Here is a 10,856-nt window from a genome sequence, read left to right as displayed (position 1 = left end):
AGGGGAGGGGGGTCTAGGGGGTCTTGGAGTGAATTATTTGTTGGCGTGGAGGGAGGAGGAGGAGGATGGAGAGTTGTTGTTGTTTGTTGGAGGGGGGGATTGTCCTCAACTCCTTTGGTGACGTTTGCTGGGATAAAAAAAAAAAAAAAAAATTAAAAAAAAAAAGAGGGGAAGGGAAAAAGGGGAGGAGGGGGAACCGCACCCCCTCCCCTCTAATCCACCCCGCCATAAAGCCGGCCATAAACCCATCGCTTTCGCCTTTAAATATTTATTATTTATTATTATTATTTCTCGGGGCTGTGTCTGTCTGTCTGTCCCGGGGCGGGGGGGGGACAGACGGGAATCGTGGGCAGCCCCTTCCCCTTCCCCTTCCCCTTCCCCTCCCGCCGCCCCCCGGGCCGTGCGGACGGACAGACGGACGGACAGACGGACACCGGGGCTCGGCAGGGTCAAACTCCTCCATGGGAGGCGCTTGGAGGGGTCGGTTTGTTTTTCTTTGAGGCGGTTGAAGGTTCGTTCCGGGAGCTCCTGGCGGTGTCCCGAGCGCTGCAACAGCGGGGTCCGTCCTTCCCTGGGCCGGGAAAAGCCCCGGGAGCGGGAGGGAGGGAGGGAGGGATGGATGGATGGATGGATGGATGGATGGATGGATGGATGGATGGATGGATGGATGGATGGATGGAGGGATGGATGGAGGGATGGATGGATGGATGGAGGGATGGATGGATGGATGGATGGATGGATGGAGGGATGGATGGATGGATGGATGGATGGATGGATGGATGGATGGATGGATGGATGGATGGAGGGATGGATGGATGGAGGGATGGATGGATGGATGGATGGATGGAGGGATGGATGGAGGGAGGGAGGGATGGAGGGATGGAGGGATGGACGGATGGATGGATGGAGGGAGGGATGGATGGATGGAGGGATGGATGGAGGGAGGGAGGGATGGATGGATGGAGGATGGATGGACGGATGGATGGATGGATGGATGGACGGATGGATGGATGGAGGGAGGGATGGATGGAGGGATGGATGGATGGATGGATGGATGGACGGACGGACGGACGGACGGATGGATGGATGGACGGACGGACGGACGGACGGACGGAGGGATGGATGGATGGAGGGATGGATGGATGGATGGATGGATGGATGGATGGATGTGGAGGCGTTTTCTGTCCCAAACCCCTCGGGTAAAGCACTTTTGGGGGTTCCCGCTCGGGGTCGCGCTGTCCCAAAGCTCCGGCCGCCCCCGGTGCCCGCCCTGCTCCGCCTCGGGGCATTAACGTCAATTAAGGATCAATAAATATCCCTTTCCCCCGCCCGGGAGGGTCCTGGGGTGACCCCGCTCCCCCCGGGGCGCTCCGGGGTCGGGCTGGGCCCTCCCCCCGCCCGGAGCCACCCGTGGTCACTCCTGGGGCTGGTCAGTGCTTGTGGTCACTCCTGGGGCTGGTCAATGTCCCTGGTCACTCGTGGGTTGGTCAGTGTTCCTGGTCACTCGTGGGTCCCCGTGGTCACTCCTGGGGCTGTTCAGAGCCCGTGATAACTCGTGAGAATGATCACAGTGCCCGTGGTCACTCCTGGGGCTGGTCAATGTCCCTGGTCACTTTTGAGGCCCTGTGGTCACTCCTGGGGCTGGTCAGTGTCCCTGGTCACTCCTGGGGCTGGTCAATGTCCCTGGTCACTCGTGGGGTTGGTCAGTGTTCCTGGTCACTCGTGAGGCCCCGTGGTCACTCCTGGGGCTGTTCAGAGCCCGTGATAACTCGTGAGAATGATCACAGTGCCCGTGGTCACCCCTGGGGCTGGTCAATGTCCCTGGTCACTTTTGAGGCCCTGTGGTCACTCGTGGGGCTGGTCACAGTGTCCCTGGTCACTCGTGGTGGTGGTCAGTGTCCCATGGTCACTCCTGGGGCTGTTCAGTGTTTCTGGTCACTCATGAGGATGATCACAGTGTCCCTGGTCACTCCTGGTGCTGTTCAGTGCCCGTGGTCACTCCTGGGGCTCTGTGGTCACTCTTCGGCCTGTTCTCAGTGCCTCTGGTCACTCCTGGGGCTCATCACAGTGTCCCTGGTCACTCGTGGGGCTGTTCAGTGCCCGTGGTCTCTCCTGGTCCCCCGTGGTCACTCCTGGAGCCCCGTGGTCACTCCTGGGACTGATCACCCTGCCCGTGGTCACTCCTGGGGCCCCGTGGTCACTCCTGGGGCTGTTCAGTCCCCGTGGTCACTCCCGGGGCCCTGTGGTCACTCCTGGGGCTGTTTACAGTCCCCTGTGGTCACTCCCGGGGCCCCTTGGTCACTCCCGGGGCTGTTTCCAGTCCCGTGGTCACTCCCGGGGCTGTTTACAGTCCCCGTGGTCACTCCTGGAGCCCCGTGGTCACTCCCGGGGCCCTGTGGTCACTCCCGGGGCCCTGTGGTCACTCCCGGGGCCCTGTGGTCACTCCTGGTCCCCCGTGGTCACTCTTGGGGCTGTTTCCAGTCCCCGTGGTCACTCCCGGGGCCCTGTGGTCACTCCTGGTCCCCCGTGGTCACTCTTGGGGCTGTTTCCAGTCCCCGTGGTCACTCCCGGGGCCCTGTGGTCACTCCCGGGGCCCTGTGGTCACTCCTGGTCCCCCGTGGTCACTCCCGGGGCTCCTCAGGCCGGCGGGATCCCGAGGGTCGGGGGGAAGGCGCTGCTGTCCCGCCCGGGAGGGATCAGGGAGGGGGGACAAGGAGGGGGCTCCTTTTCCAGCCCCAAATCCCAAATCCAGAGCAGCATCCCCCTCTCCATGGGCCCAGAAACCCGGGAGAGAGCGACGGGAGAGCTCGGGGGGAAGCGGAGGGAGGGAGGGAAAAGCGGAGGGAAGAAGGAAAAAGTGGAAGGAAGGAGGGAAAAGCAGAGGGAAGAAGGAAAAAGAGGAGGGAAGAAAGGAAAAGTGGAGGGAGGAAGGGAAAAACGGAGGAAGGAAGGGAAAAGCAGAGGGGAGAAGGGAAAAGTGGAGGGAAGAAGAAAGGAAAAGCGGAGGGAAAAAGGGAAAAGTGGAGGGAAGAAGAAAGGAAAAGCGGAGGGAAAAAGGGAAAAGTGGAGGGAAGAAAGGAAAATCAGAGGGAGGAAGGGAAAAGCAGAGGGAGAAAGGAAAATCGGAGGGAGGAATGGGAAAAAGGAGGGGGAAAGGGAAAAGCAGAGAGAAGAAGGGGAAAAAGGAGAGAGGAAGGGAAAAGCCGAGAGGAGAAGGGAAAAGTGGAGGGAGAAGGGGGAAAACGGAGAGAAGGAGAGAAAAGCAGAGGGAATAAGAAGAGAAAAGAGGAGGGAAGAAAGGAAAAGCCGAGGGAAGAAAGGAAAAGTGGAGGGAAGAAGGGGAAAAAGGAGGGAGGAAGGGGAAAGAGGAGGGAAGGAGGGAAAAGCGGATGGAAGAAAGGAAAAGCAGAGAGAAGAATAAAGGAAAAACAGAGAGAAGAAGGAGGAGGAGGAGGAGAGAAAAAGGGAAAAGCAGAGGGAAGAAGGAAGGAAAAGCAGAGAGAAGGGAAAAGCAGAGAGAAAAAGGGAAAAGAGGATGGAAGAAGAAGAAAAGCAGAGGGAAAAAGGGAAAAGAGGATGGAAGAAGAAGAAAAGCAGAGGGAAAAAGGGAAAAGAGGACGGAAGAAGAAGAAAAGCAGAGAGAAAAAGGGAAAAGCAGAGGGAAGAAGAAGAAAAACAGAGAGAAAAAGAGAAAAGAGGATGGAAGAAAGGAAAAACAGAGAGAAAAAGGGAAAAGCAGAGGGAAGAAGAAAGGAAAAGCAGAGAGAAGGGAAAAGCAGAGAGAAAAAGGGAAAAGCAGAGGGAAGAAGAAAGGAAAAGCAGAGAGAAGGGAAAAGCAGAGAGAAAAAGGGAAAAGCAGAGGGAAGAAGAAAGGAAAAGCTCCGGGAGGAAATCCAGGCAGGAGTTCCCCCGCTCTCGCTCCTCTCCATTACCTGCCCCATAACTCATCGCCTTTTACAGTTGATTTATCAAAGAGCAAATATTTCTGCTCGTAAACACTTCAGCCCGTCTTTTATCCGCCTTTAGATTTAAGCAGCCCCCCACACTCGGTTCCTCTCCCAGCCGCGAGGAGCAGCGCCGGGAGAGGGAACAAACCTCAAAAAATAGTTAAAAAATCAAAATAAAACCCCCAAAACTTGGATGTTCTGGGGTCAGCTGAGCTTAAAACCAGAAAATCTTAATTTTAGGGGGGGGAAAAGCGGGGTCCAACCCCTCCCCAGCCCGTTCCTGGTGCCCAGGGCTGGAATTCCAGCGGCGAGCAGAGATAGAGTTGTCATTCCCCATTCAGCGGCCGCTTTATGGCGGATTTTACAACCCGCATTCCACGACCTGCACGGGTTTTTTTTTGCTTTTACAGCTTCAGAGGCCGCCGCTATTTTGCCTCTTTTTTTTCCCTTTTCTTTTTTCCTTTTTTTTCCTTTTTTTTTTTTTTTTTTTTTTTTTTTTTTTTTTTTTTCTTTTTTTCCCCCTCTTTTTATGACTGGATCTTTTCTTCTTCTTAAAAAAAAAAATTAAAAAAAAAAAAAAAGGCAGAAAAAGAAAAAGGAAAAAAAGAAAAGAAGAAAAAAGAAATAAAAAAGGAGAAAAAAATAAAAAAGAGAAAAAAGAAAAAAAAAGAAAAAAGAGAAAAAATAAAAAAAAAAGGAAAAAAGAAAAAAGAAAAAAAGGAAAAAAGGAAAAAAGAAAAAAAGGAAAAAAGAAAAAAAAGGAAAAAAGGCAAAGGAAGAGAGAGGGTTTATTTTGGGGAGGAAAAAGGGGAGAAGAAGGGGAAGAGAAGAGGTGGAATGTGCGGAGGATGTGGAGGAGCCGAGGCCGCTCCTCGGGGCAGGAATAACGTTCCCAGCCCGGATTTTCACAGAATTCTCACCGAGCGCGGCCAGCGCCAGATTGTGGAATAATAATTCCCCAGGAAATGTCGGGTGGAGGCGAAAATCAGCAGCTGGGCCCTTTCCAAACCCATCTGGAGAGGGGCCGGGAGCCCGGGGGGGCAGGGGAGGCTTTTCCCATCCAAAAACCCCAAAAAACAACCTGGAGAGGGCCAGGACCCCCCTGAGAACCCCCAAAAACCCGCAAAATGCCCCAAAAACATCCCCTGGAATGAATAAAACCATCCCACACCTTCCAGACCCCCCAAAAATCCCCAAAAACCCCCAAAGTGCCCCAAAAACATCCCCTGGAATTATTAAAACCATCCCACACTTCCAGACCCCCCCAAAATCCCCAAAAATCCCCAAAATGCCCCAGAAACATCCCCTGGAATTATTAAAACCATCCCACACTTTCCAGACCCCCCTGAGAACCCCCAAAAATCCCCAAAATGCCCCAAAATCATCCCCTGGGAGGATTAAAACCATCCCACATCTTCCAGACCCCCCTGAGAAGCCCCAAAATGCCCAAAAAAATCCCCTGGGAGGATTAAGACCATCCCACACCTTCCAGACCCCCCCAAAAATCCCCAAAACCCCCCAAAGTGCCCCAAAAACATCCCCTGGAATTATTAAAACCATCCCACACTTTCCATTCGGGCATCAAAATGATAATTTTAGGAGAGGACAAACCCTTGGGTTTGTGGAGGTAGGAAATGTCTTTTTCCATATTTATTTCCCCCCCCCCAAAATCCCCAAATTTCTGATTTCTGCATGAAAATCGAGGCAGGAACTCCAAATTTTCGGTGTCTGGATAAAAATCGAGGCAGGAACTCCAAATTTCTGGATAAAAATCGAGGCAGGAACTGCAGGGCTGGAAGGGCAGGAAAACTTCCTGAACTTTGTTGTTCCCTCCCAAGCTCAGTTGAGATGCCCGAAAATAATAATAATAATAATAAAAATCACTGAGAAGGGAAATAAATCTGGTATTTTTTTTTATTTTTTAAGGGGGCTGTGAACAACTCAGGGCGAGGCGGGAAATCTTCTAAAATAAATGAAATATCGGCTCAGCTTTTGTAGGATTTTACCCCCTAATGATGCTACAAAAAAAATAAATAAAATTTAAAAAAATCAAATTAAATTAAATTAATAAAATCAAACACCTCGAGGATCATTCGAAATGACCCAAATCTGATTTTTTTGGCAGGAACGGACAGAAAACGCGGCCGCCAGACCTACACCAGGTACCAGACCCTGGAGCTGGAGAAGGAATTTCACTACAACCGGTACCTGACCCGGAGGAGGCGCATTGAAATCGCGCACGCTTTGTGTCTCACCGAGCGCCAGATCAAAATCTGGTTCCAGAACAGGAGGATGAAGTGGAAAAAGGAGAATAAAAGCGCCTGTCCCGGCTCCGCAGGGCAGGAAAAAGGAGATGCTGAGGAGGAGGAGGAGGAGTGAAAAAAAAAAAGGAGAGAAAAAGAGAGGAATGGATGGAGAAAAAGAGAAAAAAAATAAAATAAAATAAAATAAATAAATAAAATAAAGGGGGGAAAACATTAAAAAAATCCAATAAAAAAGGACTATATATAAAAATAAGTGATAAAAGCATAAATAATTAAACCCCCCCAGGAGTGACGCGTTGTGTTTGATGACACTGAGGAAAAAAAAAAAAAAAAAAAAGAAATACTACAAAAAAAGAAATACTACCTATATTAAATTTTTTTTTGTCGTTGGTTGTTTTAATTTTTCTTTTTTTTTTTTACCATAGAATACCTACCTATTAAATATTTGTTATTCTAATTTTTCTTTTTTTTTTTTTTGTACCATAGAATACCTACCTATTAAATGTTTGTTGTTTTAATTTTTCTTTTTTTTTTTTTTTTTTTTTGTACCATAGAATATCTACCTATTAAATGTGGCTTTAGATATTTGATTTTTCCCTACGTGAGCCTTTCCTCTAGTTCCGGTAATTTGTAAATTATTCCCTTTGTATTTTCCTGTGTATTCTGAATTATTTTATTTTAATTTTTTTTTTCGGGGTTGGGGAGGGTTTGAAGTACCGTGATCGTGTTTAGCACCTTTAATTTAGAAAATTGTGACCCCAAAAAAAAAAACCTGAATGGAAATTACAATTTAGCGCGTAGAGTCCTGTACATAGTATTAATTATTATTATTATTATTCCTCCCCTGTAAAACCTCTGTGGTTCTTTTCTCCTTGTGATACTATTTTATTTTATTTTATTTTATTTTATTTTATTTTATTTTATTTTACTTTATTTTATTTTATTTTACTTTATTTTATTTTATTTTATTTTATTTTATTTTTCTGTGGATATTTTTTACCATCGTCGTTGGAGCCTCTACGTGGGTGAGAAATTAAAAAAAAAAAAGGGGAAAAATTAAAAAAAAAATAGAAAAAAATAAGAGGAATTAATATTGTGCCACGTCAAATGTTGTATATCGAAGTAGGAAATTATTTAATGGCGACGCGTTGCTTTTTTTTATTTTTTTTGTTATTTTTAATTATTATAATAATTATTATTATTTTCCTGCGTCTGTGATTATTATTCTTGGAAATAAAAAGGAGATCTCCGTTAACCTGCAGCGCCTCGGGTGGTTTTTCTCTATTGAAAAAACACAATTTTATTTGGATTTATTGAAAAAAACACAATTTTATTTGAATTTATTGAAAAAAAACACAATTTCTTTGGGCTGGATTTGAAATGAACGTGATAAAATCTCATTTTCCCCGATTTATCACCCAAATTTCTCCCCTTTTTTGGGGGGCGGCCAATCCATTGCGGGTATTGGGGGATTTTACAATAGATTTGGGGGAATATCTTGAAAAAAAATCGATTTTTTGGGGCTCTGGAGGGGCGGGTTGGGGTTATTTATGAGGAAAAGGAAAATAAAACCGAGGGAAAACCAGGAAAAAAACCCAAAAGACCCCCAAAACCCCCCAAAAAACCAAAAAAAAACCAAACAAAGAAGCAAAAAAACCCCCCAAAAAACAAAAAAAACCCCCAACTCCCCCCCTCAAAAAAAAAAAAAAAAAAAAAAAAAAAAACCAAAAAAAGAGGAATTAAAATAAACCCAAAAAATCGCCCCAAAATCATCTTTATTCGCTTTAATTTTCCCTTTCTCTGAATTAATTCTCACCGATCCATTTCCCCGCGCCTTTATTTTATTTATTTATTATTTTTTCTTTTTTTTTTTTTAAAGGTTTTCCCTCCAATGAGTGGAACTCCTTCATTAACACCAAATAACGCGGGGCAGCAAAGCGAGCACAAAATAAATTAAATTAAAGCAATTAAAAAGAAGAAGGAAGAGAAGAAGAAAAAAATAAATTTAAAAAAAAAATCAAGGAGGTAAAACAAAAAAAGCGAGAAAATTTTAAGTGTTTGTGCCTCTCCCAGCCCAGATTTTGGTGGGTTTTTTTGGTTTATTTTATTGATTTATTTTTTTTTTTTTTAACCGAGAGTAAAAGCGCGGAAGATCCGCGGGATTTTGGGAAAGATGCAGAGAGGAGGGATGAAGGGAATTAAAAAATAAAGAAATAGATAAAATTTAAAAATATATAGTTATAAAAATAAATATATAAATAAATAATGAAAATCAGTCAAAATTTGGTTAAAAATTATTAGAAAAATAAAAATAAATAGACAAAAAAAAGAGAAAAAATAAAGTGAAAAATAAAAATAAATACACAAAAAAGGAGAAAAATAAAGAGAAAAATAAAAATAAATACACAAATAAATAGAAAATAATTAGAAAAATAATTAGAAAAATAAAAATAAAAAATATTTTTAATAACAGCAGGAAAAAAAAATTAAAACCACCCCAAAAACCCAAACCAAAAAACCCAAAATAACCCCCAAAAGGCCCAACCCAGGGATTTCTGGCCGGATTTTGGCGGTGGCACCTTCTCCTTTTTCCCCTCCGAGTTTTTCTCCTTTTTTTCCCCTCCCACCTCCCCCAGACCGTTCCTTGTCCGGCCTCATCCTCGAGAACCTTTTTTTGGGTTTTTTTTTCCCCCTCCCCAAAAATCAGGCTCCACCTCAAGGCTCTGAAATTGGGAATAATTCCCGTTATTGAATGGGAATTTCCACCCCCAAATTCCCACTCGGAGAGGGAAGATCCAGGCAAAATCCAGGGGGAAAATTCCATTTTTATTCCCTTTTTTTTCTTTTTTTTTTTTTTCCTTTTTTTCCCTTTTTTTTTCTTTTTTCCTCCTTTTTCCCCCCCCTTTTTTTTCCTTTTTTTCCCTTTTTTCTTTTTTTTTTCTTTTTTCCCTTTTTTTCCCCTTTTTTTCGCTTTTTTTCTTTTTATTTTTCCCTTTTTTCCCTTTTCCCCCCTATTTTCCTTTTTTCCCTTTTTTCCCCTATTTTCCCTTTTTTCCTTTTTTTCCTTTTTTTTTCTTTTTTCCCCCCCTTTTTTTCCCTTTTATTTTTCCCTTTTTTCCCCTTTTTTTCCCTTTTTTTCCTTTTATTTTTCCTTTTTCCCCCTTTTTTTCCCTCTTTTTTTTCCTTTTTTTCCTTCCCCCCCCCCCTTTTTTTCTCCCTTTTTTCCCATTTTTTCCCTTTTTTCCCCCATTTTTTCCCATTTTTCCCCGTTTTTCCCCTCTCTACATCTCGGTGTGCAGAGCGAGGCTGAGGCGGGGTCTGAGCTGGGTTGGGGGGGGGGGAGAGGAAATAAATAAATAAATAAAAAATCCAAACGATTCCAGAATTTTCTCTCCCCTCTCCTGGTCCGCAGTGGGGATGGAGCTGAGCCCCCTCCCCTCCCTCTGAGCGAGAATTGAGGAAAAATCCAAAGAAAAAAAGGCAAAATTAAGATTTTAACCCCAAAAATCCCTCCCTGGGGGACACAGAGGGGTCAGGGCGGGTCCCAGGGGGGGTTGAGAATTTTCAGCATTAAAATCTCAATTTTTTTTCCCTTTATTTCACCCTCCTCCCCAAAAAAACCCTCCCGATTTGTCCCTTTTTCAGCCAAAAAAAAAAGCCAAATAAAAGAAGAAAATGAGTCCCCCACTGTTTTATAGTGAATTTTTTTTCCCCCCATTAAAACCCAACCCAAAACTGCAGCTCTTTATTCTTGGGGGGGTTTTATTGTTCCGCAATATGAGGCTTTTAATTTGAATTTTTTTTTTCTCCCCATCCAAGCCAAAGGTGGGGGTTTAGGGGATTGCTAAAACAAAAAAAAAAATAAAAATAATCGACACCCCATTTTTATTTTTTTTTTAATTTTTTGCTTTTCACCCCCCAAAAAAATAAAAATTAAAAAAAAAAAATTAAATTAAAAATAATAATAAAAAAAAGATGGCGGCTAAGAAAAAGCCTGCTGTTAAACCGGTCATGAAGAAATGCAATAAATTCCTTGTTGTTTTATGAAAATTTACAACTTTGTGCTCGAACTTTATGAGTGGCTGGGTGCTGGGATTGGCCAGGCCCGGTCATGTGGACTGCTAACCGTGAACATGAACTTTTTATTATTTCCCATGTGGTTATATTGCACCATTCTTCTGTCCGCTGCACCTTGGGTCGGATCAGTGTCCTCTGTAGGGCTCTCGCCCTTTCTTGCATTATTATTTTTTATTTAGTTTGGATTTTTTTTTTTTTTTTTTGGTGTGTGTATAAGCTCGGCAAGGCTGAAAAATCCAGGGTAGAAAGGGGAGGGAGCACCCAGAAAACACCCCTGGGCACCCACCTCCGCCCCCCGTGTGTGTGGCCAGGCACTTACACCCCGATTTTTAAATTTTTATAATTAAAATCCTATTTTTCCGTCATTTTTGGAGGGTATTTTTAAAGATTTTTTATATATATATTTAATTTTTATATGTATTTTTTATATTTTTAATATATTTTTATAATATATATTTTTATATATATTTTATTTTTATATATATTTTATATATATATATTTTATATATATTATTTTCAATATATTTTTTATTTTTATATATTTTTATTTTTATATATTTTTATTTTT

The 10,856-nt window shown here is 43.9% G+C and overlaps 1 protein-coding gene across 1 annotated transcript; it reads left to right on the top strand.

Annotated features, from left to right (window-relative positions):
• Nucleotides 1–122: 122 nt before the first annotated feature.
• HOXB7 (homeobox B7) lies at nucleotides 123–6,644 on the top strand. The gene is made up of 2 exons (XM_083877516.1): nucleotides 123–480; nucleotides 6,073–6,644. Exons 1-2 carry the CDS (start codon nucleotides 462–464, stop codon nucleotides 6,324–6,326), a joined length of 273 nt encoding a protein of 90 aa, XP_083733642.1. The 5' UTR covers nucleotides 123–461; the 3' UTR covers nucleotides 6,327–6,644.
• Nucleotides 6,645–10,856: the final 4,212 nt, after the last annotated feature.

The sequence above is a fragment of the Zosterops lateralis genome (assembly GCF_965231275.1).
Source record: "Zosterops lateralis genome assembly, chromosome: 24".
NCBI classification, from domain to species: Eukaryota; Metazoa; Chordata; class Aves; order Passeriformes; family Zosteropidae; genus Zosterops; species Zosterops lateralis.
This window is presented reverse-complemented; position numbering and strand designations above follow the sequence as displayed.